Source organism: Mytilus californianus, unplaced genomic scaffold (genome assembly GCF_021869535.1).
Source record: "Mytilus californianus isolate M0D057914Y unplaced genomic scaffold, xbMytCali1.0.p SCAF_22, whole genome shotgun sequence".
Classification (NCBI taxonomy): domain Eukaryota; kingdom Metazoa; phylum Mollusca; class Bivalvia; order Mytilida; family Mytilidae; genus Mytilus; species Mytilus californianus.
The window spans coordinates 3,059,392-3,074,255 of NW_026262671.1; the positions used below are offsets into that span (position 1 = coordinate 3,059,392).

At 30.9% G+C, this 14,864-nt stretch overlaps 1 protein-coding gene and 1 long non-coding RNA gene across 2 annotated transcripts in view; one reads left to right on the forward strand and one right to left on the reverse strand.

The window, feature by feature from the left end:
* The window catches only part of LOC127732089 (MAM and LDL-receptor class A domain-containing protein 2-like), a 134,818-nt gene extending 132,723 nt beyond the window's left edge, over nucleotides 1-2,095 (forward strand). The window contains exon 83 of the mRNA XM_052241143.1: nucleotides 1,430-2,095. Coding sequence (XP_052097103.1) covers nucleotides 1,430-1,479 — 50 coding nt within the window. The 3' untranslated portion in view covers nucleotides 1,480-2,095. The remainder of the gene's footprint in view (nucleotides 1-1,429) is intronic.
* A 7,019-nt stretch (nucleotides 2,096-9,114) lies between these two features.
* On the reverse strand, nucleotides 9,115-14,851 carry LOC127732103 (uncharacterized). Its single transcript, XR_007996055.1, has 3 exons — nucleotides 14,744-14,851; nucleotides 12,590-12,901; nucleotides 9,115-11,029 (listed from the first exon to the last, which is right to left on the reverse strand). It is a non-coding gene; the product is annotated as an uncharacterized LOC127732103 (long non-coding RNA).
* Nucleotides 14,852-14,864: the final 13 nt, after the last annotated feature.

The following is a 14,864-nucleotide window of genomic DNA, read 5'->3' on the forward strand; positions in this document are numbered from 1 at the left end:
AGTATCGTTATAACTTGAAATTCCCAGTAGTCAGCATTACTGTTTTGACATGAATTATCATTGATATGGTTATTCTTATAAATTTGTTGTTTGAAAAACCTTTTTCCCGAAATACAAAGGATTTGTTACCCAGGGAATAGATTTGTTAGCTGCATTTGGCAGACTTGTCGCAGTATCGGGTCCATAATAACCTATAACTGCGTAATATATTCAGCCTTTTTAATTATAATGGGTCAAGCGTCACTGATGCAGCTTTTATATATAAGGGAACAGTTCGACATTTTCTATGGTTGGCCTTGAAATACTGATAAAATGTGTTGGTTGATTTGTCCTCCAAAACTTGATGTATTTTAATGAACTTTATGAAGTTTCTTCTTTGCCAAATGTGAAGATTATGAGAGTAGTAATTAACTTGCACTATGAAAGACAATTACTATATGTGTTGTAAGATATTATACTGATATATTATAGTATGTCTGCCCAGGAAAGTATTCAAATAATGATTTAAAAAATAACAAAACGAGTATGACTTGGTTACCATTTGTTTTAAATTTGCTGTGAGGTGTCTTGTTTGAATATTTGACCAAATGGTCACTCATATGTGCTTTTCTTTTTTAGATAGTTACATGCCTTACGCTTCATTTTTGTATAGCAATAGAGTATGATTGACATACATTTAATAAAGGAGACATTTACATTGACCTTTAAATTAATTCAGAGGAAAGCCAAGTTGTAAATGTGTGAAACTCACGTTTTTATATAGATTAGACAGTTGGTTTTCCTGTTTGAATGGTTTCACACTAGTAATTTTTTGGGCCCTTAATAGCTTGCTGTTCGGTGGGCCAAGGCTCCGTGTTGAGGAACGTACTATGACCTATGATGGTTTACTTTAATACATTGTCTATAAACATAACTTAAATAACTTAGAAAACTACAGACTGAGCAAAACTAATCCCACTACCATCTCAGGGGAGCAGATTTGTTTGACATCCGCTGGTTTGCTCATGTAAGTCACTTTGGGTGATGAAATATTAAAGGAAAAGAGAATGGTTTTGTGGTATCTACAATTGGAACATGTCCATCATTAAGTGGGAAATTTTGTTTCATTTGTATGCTTTTTCAACAGTATATAATTATTAGTCTCTATTTATTGCTTGTGTATTATGAATCTGAATTCTCATAAATGTGCTGTGACTCATGTTTTCATATACTTTCAATTCTAATGAAATAATTTTCCGTAGGGTTGTTAACACAATTGTATTAATTCACAAAGTTAATTATCAACGAAATACTCTGCTTTCAAAATCACCGAAAATTTGTTTGCACGAAATGATGAATCCATCATATATATAAAACACTAAATTTCAATGTACAAAATTGAATGAATCAAACGCATTACTATTTCATTAATTTATCTTTATATTTCCAGGTATACAGATTAATAGGAATAGTATACCTACCCCGCCACCAGGGACATAAATGTTTTCTTACTTCCAGTACCAGTCATTTAACTGATTATTATGGAACTAATGTCTTTTTAGTTTTTTATAATTGAAATGAAGGACTATAGGCTGATTTTATTTTAAATAAAGCATACAATTTAGTGAAAATGTGTACCATCAATATATATATCATTACTTTTTTTAATTCAGAATTGATTTCAATGGTAACTTAACTTACTTTTGGCTATAGTGTCAGACTAGTTTAAATGTAAATAATTTGTTCTTGGACATTATTTTAGTTGGCGTTAATCAATTACCGTCGTGTAGAAGTTGAACCTGATTTATTTTCATATATTAACTCGTCACTTTGTGAATTTTCAAGTCGAATGTAGTTTAAATTGTTTTATTTATGAAGAATCTTATTCACTTTGCCTTCCGTAGTGAAATTTGTCAGTAACACACAACTTTATAAATACAAAAATTAAGAAAATTTATTATGATTGCTAATGAACCACTATCTTAGAGTTCAAATAATGTTGATATACGCGATTAGACCGTTTCCTCGTGCAATATTTCAATGTGCCATTGTATGCAATTTTATGTTAAAAGGAAAGTTATAAAATATATAAATAAACCCGTTCCTTCTTCATGTACTTACATATTGTTTATACTTATTAGCTCACCTGACCATTTGTTATCTTTTCTCATCACTTGGCGTCCGTCGTCCGTTAACTTTTATAAAAATATTCGTCTCTGAAACTACTGGACCAAATTTAACCAAACTTGGCTACATATCATCAACAGAGTATCTTGTTAAATAAATGTGTCCGGTGACTCCGCTTGCCATGGCTAAGAATAGAACATATTGGTAAAACGGAAGTTTTGTCTATAATTTTGAAAACTGCTATAAATGTTGAAAATCTGACAGGATCAACAAATGATTATAATGTGGAGCTCTACCAATTGTCCATTGAAGTCAAAACTGTCATACGTCTTCTCATATGAGTTATTTCCCTTGTTTACCCTTCTTTCATGTGTGCTTATTATATTGAAAATTATAGTAGATAGAAAGAAACTTTGAAATGTAAAAATGAACAGCAAGACATGATAAACAAATAATTCTGAAAGATAAGTTTAAAATCGTAATTCGACTCCTAATTAGAGTAATTGGCCTTAAATGAACGTTTTAACCATTTTAATACTGTGTTTAAATATTTAAATATTGTAAGTTACGTGAACAGTGTTCGTCGTGGCAACCTAAATGTATATACCTGTGTATAGCCGTATTAAAACATAACAAACGTAAACTTTATATATTTTTTAATTTTAATATTTTTAGAGTATTTTGTGGATTCATAAGTAAAACTCTATTTAATACTTTAAAATAGTTTGTTGCTGCTTAAGGTAGATAGGGTGTCTTCCTCCATCTTGGATTTTGAAATACTAGAAAACAATCGGTCGAGATCTTTATTAAAATGTGCAAATTTTGAGAGTAGTAGGTAATTCATGTGTAAGAATTTTCATTTCACTATAGAAAATGACATGTCTTATCATATTCAAGAATACTTTTGTTTGATTCAATTTTTTGCCACACAAGGGGAGGAAACTCAAATGTAAGGGCAGATAATTCAAATGAAGTTACTTTTAGGAATTTAACTATTTTATTATGTAGCAAGAAAACGGGTCCCGTTTCTTATCTGAAAGCATAATATTAGAGCTATCTTCTCATATTTTGTCTCAAAATTCTATGGTGTATTTTTTGTTTTATGGCAGAAAATTAGGTTTTCCATGCATAATCTATACAAAATCTGTCAAGTTTGTACAACCTGTAGAGTAAAAATAAGCCCCATGACCCATTCTTTTTATTATTTTTTTTTAAAAAGCATGAAATAAACTACATTTTGGCAAATTTTTAAAACATTCTATGGATTATAATTTAGACACCCCATCTACCTTTACCTGTGAACATTTGTAATAAGTCTCTGATGAAGTCCATTTAAAGTAAAGTTTATAACTGAATGAATATGACCATATTTAGCAAATTGTAAAATATAAAATGACAAAATACCAAAGTCCGAGGAAAATTCAAAACGGAAAGTCCCTAAACAAATGGCAAAATCAAAAGCTCAAACACATTAAACGAATGGATAACAACTGTCATATTTCTCACTTGGAACAAACATATTCCCAACTATAAAATGGCGGACTAAACCTTGCCTCAGCTAGCTAAACCTCTGACTTGTATGACAGTCGCATATTTCCATTAAATTGTCAACAATGTGTGAACAAAACAAACAGACTAATAGGTAAAAATGTCAATTTACACCCAAGAGTTCGAGTTTTTGTTTTTCTTTTCGATTTTCGGACGTTGATGTTCCTTTAGTCACTTCTATTTGTGTGTATATTTGTGTACGCTATGCTCGTAGATGTGTTTTAGTTATAAATGAACATAATTCAGGCATAACTGGTAATTCAATAAGTCAAACATTGTGTAATTCGTATTGAAACATTTTGTACGGTGATGTTGCTAATAGAGCCCTTACATTTGGATATGATCAATGTAAACTCATTGCTGCTTTTGGTTTCTATTGATAACGGTTGTCTTTTCCTTCAATGTTACAAAATCAGATTCAACTTGAAGCCAAAACAGGCGAGCCTGGAAAAGATCAACGAAAATTGCATTTTCTTGTTCTCTGTATCATTTGCCATATTTCTTGGAGCAATTTTCTTTGCTGATTTGGGACTCCATTTTTTATTCTTATTTTGCAGAAATACACTTTTAAAAGAAAGGATTTTATGACAAACTATGTCACAAACATCTTAGAGAGCGTTTACTGAACAAACGGTCATACTTGATTGCTTGTTAAGTGCTGTAAGAACGTCAGATGGAAATAGATATTTAAACGTTTATCCAAATAATAAAAAGTCTAAAAGTTAACAATTTACAATGCATGAATTCGATAATGTGTACTAGCATTTCGTCTGTATTTCAGTCTAGACATCATGTAATTAACCATCGAGGTGACATACGAAGACTGCCGATAGTTATATTACTTGACTTGATGTAAACATAAATAAAGATATAAATAGATAGAGAACTCGTGCAATTTGATTTTTCTATGTCTCTGATTTCCAATGTTGACATTCCTATTAATCGATGAACATGAATAGTTCATGCGTAACACATCTCTAGCTAATAGGTTAAATTGAAGTTCACATTAATACGGATTCATTGAGGTCGAATGATTCATTTGCAAAAAGTAAAATCACAAAAATACTGAACTCCGAGGAAAATTCAAAAGGGAAAGTCCATAATCAAATGGCAAAATCAAAAGCTCAAACACATCAAACGAATGGATAACAACTGTCATATTCCTGACTTTGTACAGGCATTTTCTTATGTAGAAAATGGTGGATAAAATCTGGTTTTAAAGCTAGCCCCTTGTATAACAGTTGCACCTAATTCCATTATATTGACAACAGTGTGTGAACAATACAAATAGACAAATAAGAATTATACCAAAGACGAAAACAATTTTATAATTAAAGCAGACATATGTTCTGCAAATCTGTTCGACTGGCATGTAAAACAGGTTTGGACAGCCATCGTTTTATTAGCAATTTGGAGAAGTCCCAAAGATCTTAAGTATATTGGTTATATCTTAACCATATATTGACTCGTATCGATACATCACATACAGCAAAAGGAAGCTATTTTCAACATGAATTTGTTATTAGCCTAGTCTAGGAGATGATGCAATATTGCAAGCACCATGTATGACCGTCTATCCAATAATCCAGCAAATACTATTGTCACAGTTTTCTCAGAAAGATCTGAACACAATTAGTTTATACATCTATCTGGTACACAGTGACAGCTTAACATTGATGAGCTGTGAAAGTTGTGACATTTACGGATCTCTAAGACACATACCTTCTGTTTTCCAATACTCATGAATAACAAGGAAGGGTTGATTAGCACGAAAATATGTTATGTTTCGGATTTGAGATGTCTAGTTGTCAAATTTGTATATCCCCTAAAATTTAAATATAAGCGAACATCATAATAAATTGGTTGAACATTACAATGTTCAAATGTCTTTGTGGTAATGAACTCTGTAGACGTCAGAATAATACTTTTGAAGTCGTGTCGTATAAAATTTTAGTTGTCTGTGTCCCTATTGTTTCATTTTGAATGTGGATTTCTTAGGGACGGATTCATACATGGCTCGAGATACTTAACATGTCGATGAATCTAATTTCGCTCCTGTTCATTTGTTTGTTTCTGTGATCCACTAAATATTTGTTTTTGCCTTGTTTTGTATATTCCCAATAGATTGATGGTATTAGAACAACAATCAGTTAACCAGTTTTGCCTTTAAAGTTTGGTGGTGTTTAAGCATCTCAATCGTGATTTTTTTTAGAACAGTGTTTAAGTGACTATTTTACGTTTTTTTTTTCATTCATCGAGTATCTTTTTTGTCATGGTTATGCTTTCAAACAACTACTTTTTTTATGTATATCCAAAGATTTTTATATCAATCCAACATTAGTCCATAATATCTCATTGTAAATTATTCGATTATGAAAGATTAAAAGCGACAACCGTAAACGCGTACTAACGTTCAATTAAAAAAACGAAAAAGATTTATGTGGTTTATGGTACTGAAAACGGACAAAACATCAGAGTCTATGAATAGTAATACTATAGATTTTTCAAAATGAATACTCGAAATGTGTATACTATTTTGTGATTTTACTTTTTACTTCACATTTATGAATTGTTTGTTTATACAGTACGTGTAGTGTATACCTTTTATGATATATTTTATATAACTAGTTATAGATCATTCAACTTAGTGATTTTAATCATATCCCGACTGAACTACAACTGTTTTTTTCTGAAAATTATCAAAAATGTGATCTATAAGACATACCACTACCAATTTTACCAATTAATTCAGTATTTTTTTGTAGCACAATTATAAATTATCTTCCATAGGATGTACGCTATTCTGTTTCAAAATCAAAAGATTTTAAAAGGCTGTTTTCTACATAAGAAAATACCTGTACAAAGTCAGTTATATGACAGTTGTTATCCATTCGTTTCATGTGTTTGGGCTTTTTATTTTGCTCGGTGTTCAGTATTTTTGTGATTTTACTTTTTACTCCAAATTTAAAGTTATGAATTGTTTGTTTATACAGTACGTGTAGTGTATAGATATAAGAAGATGTGGTACGAGTGCCGATGAAACAACTCTCCATCCAAGTCAAAATTTATAAAAGTAAACCATTATAGGTCACAGTACGGTCTTCAACACGGAGCCTTGGCTCACACCGAACAGTAAGCCACAAAGGGCTCCAAAAATTACTAGTGTAAAACCATTCAAACGGGAAAACCAACTGTCTAATCTATATAAGAAACGAGAAACGAGAAACACTTATGAACCACATCAACAAACGACAACTACTGAACATCAGATTCCTGACTTAGGACAGGTGCAAACAAATGCAGCGGGTTTAAACGTTTTAATGGTACCAAACCTTCACCTTTTTTCTGAAACTACAGTGTAACATCACAACATAGAAAGACACACTATGAAATATCAACTGAAATAGCTTAACTCAATCAAAGGACATATTAACACCATTGAACATACACTGAACAAATAAATTTGACCTATAATACAATTTAAATACAAAATAAATAAACTAAGGGAAGAATAATAAAAGTAACATGTTATATCGGTATGAAATGTTAAACAATTAAAGAAAAACAATATGCTCGAACAAAAATATCAGCCATTTGCAATAACTTTATACACAGGTAAATGAAATAATTTTGTTGTTAGGTATACGTGTAAAGTTCCAATAGAGAAAGGAAATATGTTTACAAAATAAATAATTTTGATGTTCATAGTACGAAGTATGTACCTTTTATGATATATCTTATATAACTAGTTATAGATCATTCAACTTAGTGATTTTAATCATATCCCGACTAAACTACAACTGTTGCTTTTTTTCTGAAAATTATCAAATTTGATTTACAAGACATACCACTACCAATTTTAGCAATTAATTTATTAAGTTTTGTAGCACAATTATACATTTTCTTCGATAGGATGTCCGCTTCTCTGTTTCAAAATCACAAGCTTTTCAAAAGCTGTTATAGATTGCATCATGTAGTTTTAAAATTACTTTAAAAAATAGCATTTATAATTAAAGTTCCGTGTCCTTGTTTTTCCGATATAATCCATTGAAAAGTTGGTCGGAAATGAATATCTTATACCTTATCCTACATTTAACATTGATACCTGTCTTCTTTGAGAAAAACAAAAAACATTAAAAAAATAACAAGGATTTTATGAAACTTAAAACAAAATTAGCCTTTTAAACTAACAGTAGGGGTTTGAGGGCCAACTTTCTAATGGCAATGCATGGATAAAACCATAGAATTCCAAATATCTGACAAAAAAGCTTGAAAAATGTAAATGTTTTACACTTAATTCAAAAGGTACACTTACACGACAAAAATCTATTAAAATTATTTAGAAGAAGCTATAATCTAGAAGATGACTGCATGTTTGAAACATTAATTTAGTTTTCAGGACTATTGTTAAATTAATGTATTGTATGTCAATGTAAACACATATTCTAATACTCTTTATTACGACTTTAAATTACGTTGTTTTTAGATTACCACAATAACTGATATATTGTATGATCAATAGTGAAAACTTCCCTTTAAGAGGATCTTTATCAATCTGTTATTGAATTTCATTTTGCACTTGGTATCAGTAACCTTTATCTCCCCATTATCATAGGAACAAAACGAAGGAGATGCCGTTTACTTCACTGGTTTTTTTACAAAACTTCCTTCGCGTCATGCATTAGGTGAAAGTACGTGTTATGTTGTAGTTTTGTGTGATCACACTGTATTATCGTTAGATTTAGATGAGATTGTTATCTCATTTTGATAATATTTAGATATGCAACCACTGATAAAAATATTATTATTTCAGTAAATAATACTGGAATCACCTTCGATTAACTTAGCTATATTTTGCAAAAGCTCTCAGCATCTTCAGACTCTTATGCTTTTTCCTGTGTTGCTAATTTAAAGTTATATATATACCTAGCATTGAAATTTCATGCATAGCTTTAGTTTACATATATTTATATATATATATAATTCGTCTAAATATCAGCCCAACAATGTAAAATCTGTAAATTAGCAGACTGAAGCAATTTTTTGTTCTTCCCGGGCCGGGATTCGAACTCATGCTACTGAGAAATCGCGGCACCAAATCGTCTTGCACTATGCCCGACGTGGTTGACCACTCGACCACCTAGGAATTAATTAGTAATACTCATAAAATATATTCGGTCATTCTTTCCTCCCTTTAGGTTTCAGTTCTGTAAATATAGACAATGAAATTTCCCATAGGAACTCCTTTTACGGCTAAAACCGTACCACTTTCACAATGAAGTTTCATAAAAAAAAATGTATCCTTGAATGGAAAGTTCATCTGCGCTACTATTCTTTTCAAAGGTGAAAACACATTGGGCTGTGCATCAAATTTTCCGGCATACTGTTGGGTGCGATGAATTCTCATTATTGCATATATTGCATGACATAAAGTCATATAAACAACTGTAAAAAGGTACAAACTGATGTGTCACGACTACTCTTTTATTATTTTACTTCGTAAGCACTATACACAAATATTTTGAATGTTTCATATCTTTTGACAAAAAGTTTCGACTTCCTTATATAACCTGTTTTTTCATCCTACTTTTGAATTTTTATCGTACTTTTTATCAGAACCATCCATCTTTTAGTTATAAAATAATTTAAGGAATGAGATGTCGTTTTAACAAAAAAAATATATTTCCTTAAAAGAACATTTTTCTTAGAACTTTAACATTCCTTTCTGCTTACTCATCCCTTGTATTCAGATGACTAATCGGGAAAAAAAAGAAATTCCACATTCCTTAAACACGACATGAAAGCATGTCCAACCGGTAACATGATATATAATATACATGATTGACACATTCATCTTTACTGAAAATAACTCGAACACTCGTTTATATAATAAATATAGAACACTAAATATATTATGCACACACTCGCTCGTTCTTTAGACTTCATTTTGTTATATTCATTGAAAATATGTTGCATGGTAACAACTCAATTTATAAACATCCAACGCGCTAAAATATTCCAGCTATCGTTATGTACTTAATATGTACAAACTGGAATGATAGAAAATGTATATTCATGTTTGAGATCTTTTTAAATTGTAATAATCGGATGAAAAGTGTCTTCTTAAATATAAACCCCAGGACAAAATGGAGACGACAAAATGTAAAAGTAATTTCTGAAATAGAAAAAAAGATAACATTTTTAAAAAAAAATGTGAACCATTATGTTGGATTATTCAGGATATGATCCGTCCAGTATTTAGTGTTTCGATACTGTCATGATTTGTATATATTTTTCTAAAATTTTCCGTTGATAAATTAAAAAATTGTTCATAACCTAATATTGTAACTTCTTAATACAAAGTTGATATTCCTTAAATCAATGTATCTTTTAAAATAATGTTGTCATTTAGTTCTACACAAGGACAGGTATTTATACAAACTAGTTTTTCATCATGTGGAGTTTAAACGTTCATTATGGAGGGTTATCAAGAAAAAACCTCGAATATAGCCAATGTATAAAGTCTCATTTTCATATAGAAATATACAATGTTGCATTAGGGTTATGGTACAAAAGTATCATATACAAGTTGCTTCTATGAAAGCTAAAAACTTGCGAGTACAAAGACATCCTATTTGCGAACCTTAAGTGTGAATAAATAATGATATTATAAACGTAATCAATTCAGGCAAATGGCAACATTTCTCATATTAAACATAATATTGCTTACGTGTTTTTTTTATTATTTTTTTCTTTGCATCCTTATTTTAACTTCTCTAATTTGTTTGAAAATTCAAATTAATTTTTGTATAAAATATACATTGTAATAACTGATATTGCACATTCAAAATGTTTCATTTCTGTGCCTTTTAGACTTTTCATCAATTACAAATTACAAAATAAATATATAAATAGTACCTGTAAATAAATATGCTTACACCAAAGCCTCCAATTTACTTGTGTCATAGCCAAAATGCATGTTAAACGTCAAGTAGTAATTATTATTATATTCACGATAATAACATATTCAAACTTTAGACAAGTCACACATTCACTATAGTAATGATCGATGTCGCAGCCACGATTAGGAAACTTGTATGTGCAAAATGCAATCATATATAACAAATAAAATTCATTTGAAATTGTAATAAACTAATCAGCAAATCATTCTCACAATACAATACATAAATCACTAATAGGGCCAACACAAAATATAAGTCGAAGTAACCACACATCACAATGTTAACATTATTGCAGCATAAACATTAAAGTTTAAGTAAATGTTTAATCATTCGTAAAAAATGTGACAATGTCCGCTAGCTTCCTGTGCGTTTTTCAGTAAAATTATTTAACGTCGTCGTCCGAATCATCATCTCTGAAATAGAAATGTTTAAATATTTATTTTGTCTTATTAAGAAAAACGGATTAAAAATTATGAAATGAATATATGCAATTTTAGAAATACTAAGGATTTTCATATCACAGGCATAGATTACCTTAGCCGTATTGAGCACAAATTTTTCAAATGTTGGGTCCTTAATGCTCTTTAACTTTAAACTTGTTTGGATTTCTAACTATTTTGAACTGAGCGATACTGATGAGTTTTTTGTAGACAAAACATGCGTCTGGCGTATCAAATTATATGTATGGTACCTTTGATAAATATTTACACTGCTGGGTCGTTGCCACTTCTGGTGGACATTTCGTCTCCGACGGTATCCTCATCCCAGTAGTTAGCATTTCAATTATATGGTCATTTTTATGAATCAACTGATTGCAAAAGTATAAATTTTTCGAAGTACTAAGGATTTTTTTATCCAAGGCAGATTACCTAAGTCATATTTGGCACAACTTTTTGGAATTTTTGGTCCTGAATGCCTTTAAACTTTATACTAGTTTTGAACTGAGCGATACTAATGAGTTTTATGTAGACGAAACACGCGTCTGGCGTATCACATTATAAGTCTGGTACCTTTGATAACTAATTAGACACACGTATTGGCGTATGGAAGATTCCATTTTAACCACAGTTTACCGGAAAGTATATTGAAAATAATCCTTAACTTTTAGTTATTACGAGATACGGAAGAGAAACATACTTATTTATAGATAAAATATATATATAATTTATGTAGATATATTTAATATTGTTTTGCAATATATATCGACAATATGTCGTCACATTGTTCTGATAAGACTTATTTTGCACTGCATGTCAAGTTATAATGTCATCAATTCCTTCCTTTATATTGAGCAAAAACAGCAAACGTCACAGACATTCATTGACTAACTTATCCACTATATTACGCCGACGAAAAACGCATCATTTTGTAATTCCATTTAGCATTGATTGCAACATGATATTACGTTATATACAGATTTTCGATGGCCATATTAATGATTACGCATCAGCTGCTACGTGACACGTTAGACATGCTAACACAAATAATAGACATATTACATAGACAAGGTATTTCAATAGTGAAAATCTTGCTACACTGTTACGTATGAAAAAAGTCATTAGTGTTTTTATAAGAAAAGAGTTTTGTATGACAATTGCATTGATGATGACACCCACAGCACGACTAGGAAAAGCTGCATATTTAATAAACCAGACGGCGAGATGTTCCGTGAAGATGACGTTGCCGTAGACGTCTGATACGATTGCATGCAAACAGTGCGTTTTAGTGTTGTTTACTTGAAATGAGGACGTACCGTAACAATTTGTAAAATTGAGACAGAAATCATTCACAGAAATGCTGTTAAAATATTAAAAGACAGGTGTCAATTTTTGAACAGGTGCTTTATCCTTCCGAAATTCAAGCAGTATTTTTATTTTAAATATGTTTTTTTTAAACTATGTTATGGACTGTTCTTTGGTAATTTTGTTCTTCTTATTTTTGGTTATCATGTCTTTCTAAACAGTGATACGTACCCAAATTGTTTTCCGAGCTCTAAAATCAAAGCTGCTATCCATCTTGATTTGCCTTTGTTTTTTACCATCTGTAATGCCATTGACATTGAAAGAAAAAAAGCGGTCTTATCTGCTTCCATGTACCTTTGGAATGGATGACTACCATGCATACCACAGTCCCATCGCCAATTACTTATTTTGTCAATATGGTGCCAACTGTTCAAATCATTGGAACAATAGTGTCTCGAAGCGACATTGCATCGGATGTAACCAGTTTGAGACATATACATATTCGTTTCATCCTGTCCACACACCCAGTTCCCTGGAGTCTCGCTAAAATTGTCAAAACGACACTTGAGATATGCAGAAAGGAAAACAAAACATCAAAGTTTCTTTCTTTTTAAATATAAATCGTAGGTTCATCGAAAGATATATCACACAAAGTCATAATAACATGGAGTTTGCTTTTAAACGACATGTTAAAAATTTCGAAAGAATGAAAAAAGAAGAATTTAGATATAACATTAAATATCGGTTTATAAGGAAGAAAGCCGACAAGAATATCGCTGTATTTTCAGTAAATAAATGAATATTGCAGATATCAACATAGCTCAATTCTAAAACATTTTATTGTTATTCACTGTTATTAGACATATATTCTTAGAAATGAGTCTCCAGTAATCGGGCAGTGTTGAAATGAGCTATCAGTACTCGGGCAGTGTTTTTGTTTAATACCGACAGAAAAATAATGCAGGGGCGGATCCAGCCATATTTGAAAGGGGGGTTCAAACAACATGTCCTCGGTCAAAAGTATCAGATTCAAATCCCCTGAACTCGTTCCTCCCTTTTGGATCTGCCACTCTTAAAAGAATTAATTACGATATGAGCGTACTGAAAACTGAGGTGACAAATTCTTATATATTCATGGTAATAGAAACATATCTCAGAGTTTGGCAATATCTGACAATCTGATGATTCCTACTATGATTTTGCTACATATACAATTAAAACGGCGTTGTATCTCAAACTTAAGTGTTCTATTATTGTTGCTGTCCTTATTACAGGTTTCCTGACTACTACTAAATAATGCTTTCAGCAAGAAAAATTTTCGGTGTAATTTGGTTGCATTTTCATATTTTGCTATCTAAAAGTAGTATTCTACATATTGAATTTTGTTAAATCATGTTTATGTTACAAACACTATTTTTGTAAACATATGTTGAAACGCAGATCTAAGAAAAAGATTTTGTTCCATTTCATTTTATTTTTGTTAAAAGATATATCCATGAATGTTATTTAAGGAATGTACATTTAATAAATACCACGGCATATAGAGTAACGATGCATATCCTTGTGCATATACGCCGCAGGTGATGAAATATGAATTATTTTTATCTGATAATACAACGCAAGCAAAATACAAAATCTATCAACCATGATACTAAAATAAAGTATAATTAAACAGAATAATAGTCCAGGACAATCTTGCTATTTACGTTTTAAGGATTGAATAACTCAAACGACGTTAAACAAACCTAATGCTGAACCATCACATACTTAGCATGAGATGGGCAAACAATTAAAATACCAGTTTTCACAGTAACTGTAATAAAACTTATTTCAACGCAATGTATTTTTGTATCCAGCACTGTAACATATTTTTATCGAGTACTTCAATTCAATATGCAATCCTTGTGGTTGATATTTAATCATTGTTTAAAGGATGAAATTTTCTGACAAAGACTTCAATAGGTAACTCGTAAAACACATAAATGCCGTCAATAGGCTTTGCATAGCATATCAATTTGCTGAAATATCGAGTTTTAAATGTTAAATATATATTTATCATCTTATAATCCAAGTACTGAAAAGCGGACGGAAGGCAGGAAGGAAACTAGATAATCACTTTCCGTGGATTACACAAAATGGTAATTACAGAACGGTTTAATTCAGATCCTGTGTCAGGAGCTCGAAGTGGCTTTCAACTTATTGAGAATAGATGTATTTTCTTGAACATTTGTTACATTGAACTTGATAAGCAGTAATCTGTTTGCTCATCTGACGAACTATGTTACTTCCTAGACAAATGAGTTTTATATTTTCGAACTACGATGTTGTGCAGTTAAAACCTATGACAGACATGAAAACAGTTGTTTTAAATATATTTGAACTTACTTGCTGCAATTTTTTCCTGGACATTTAAAGTCTTGTATTTTTACCCATATACTCATCTTAACGTTTCACTTTGCAAATGATAGAGAACTCGTTTTATCAGGTGTATCAACTAAAATGAATG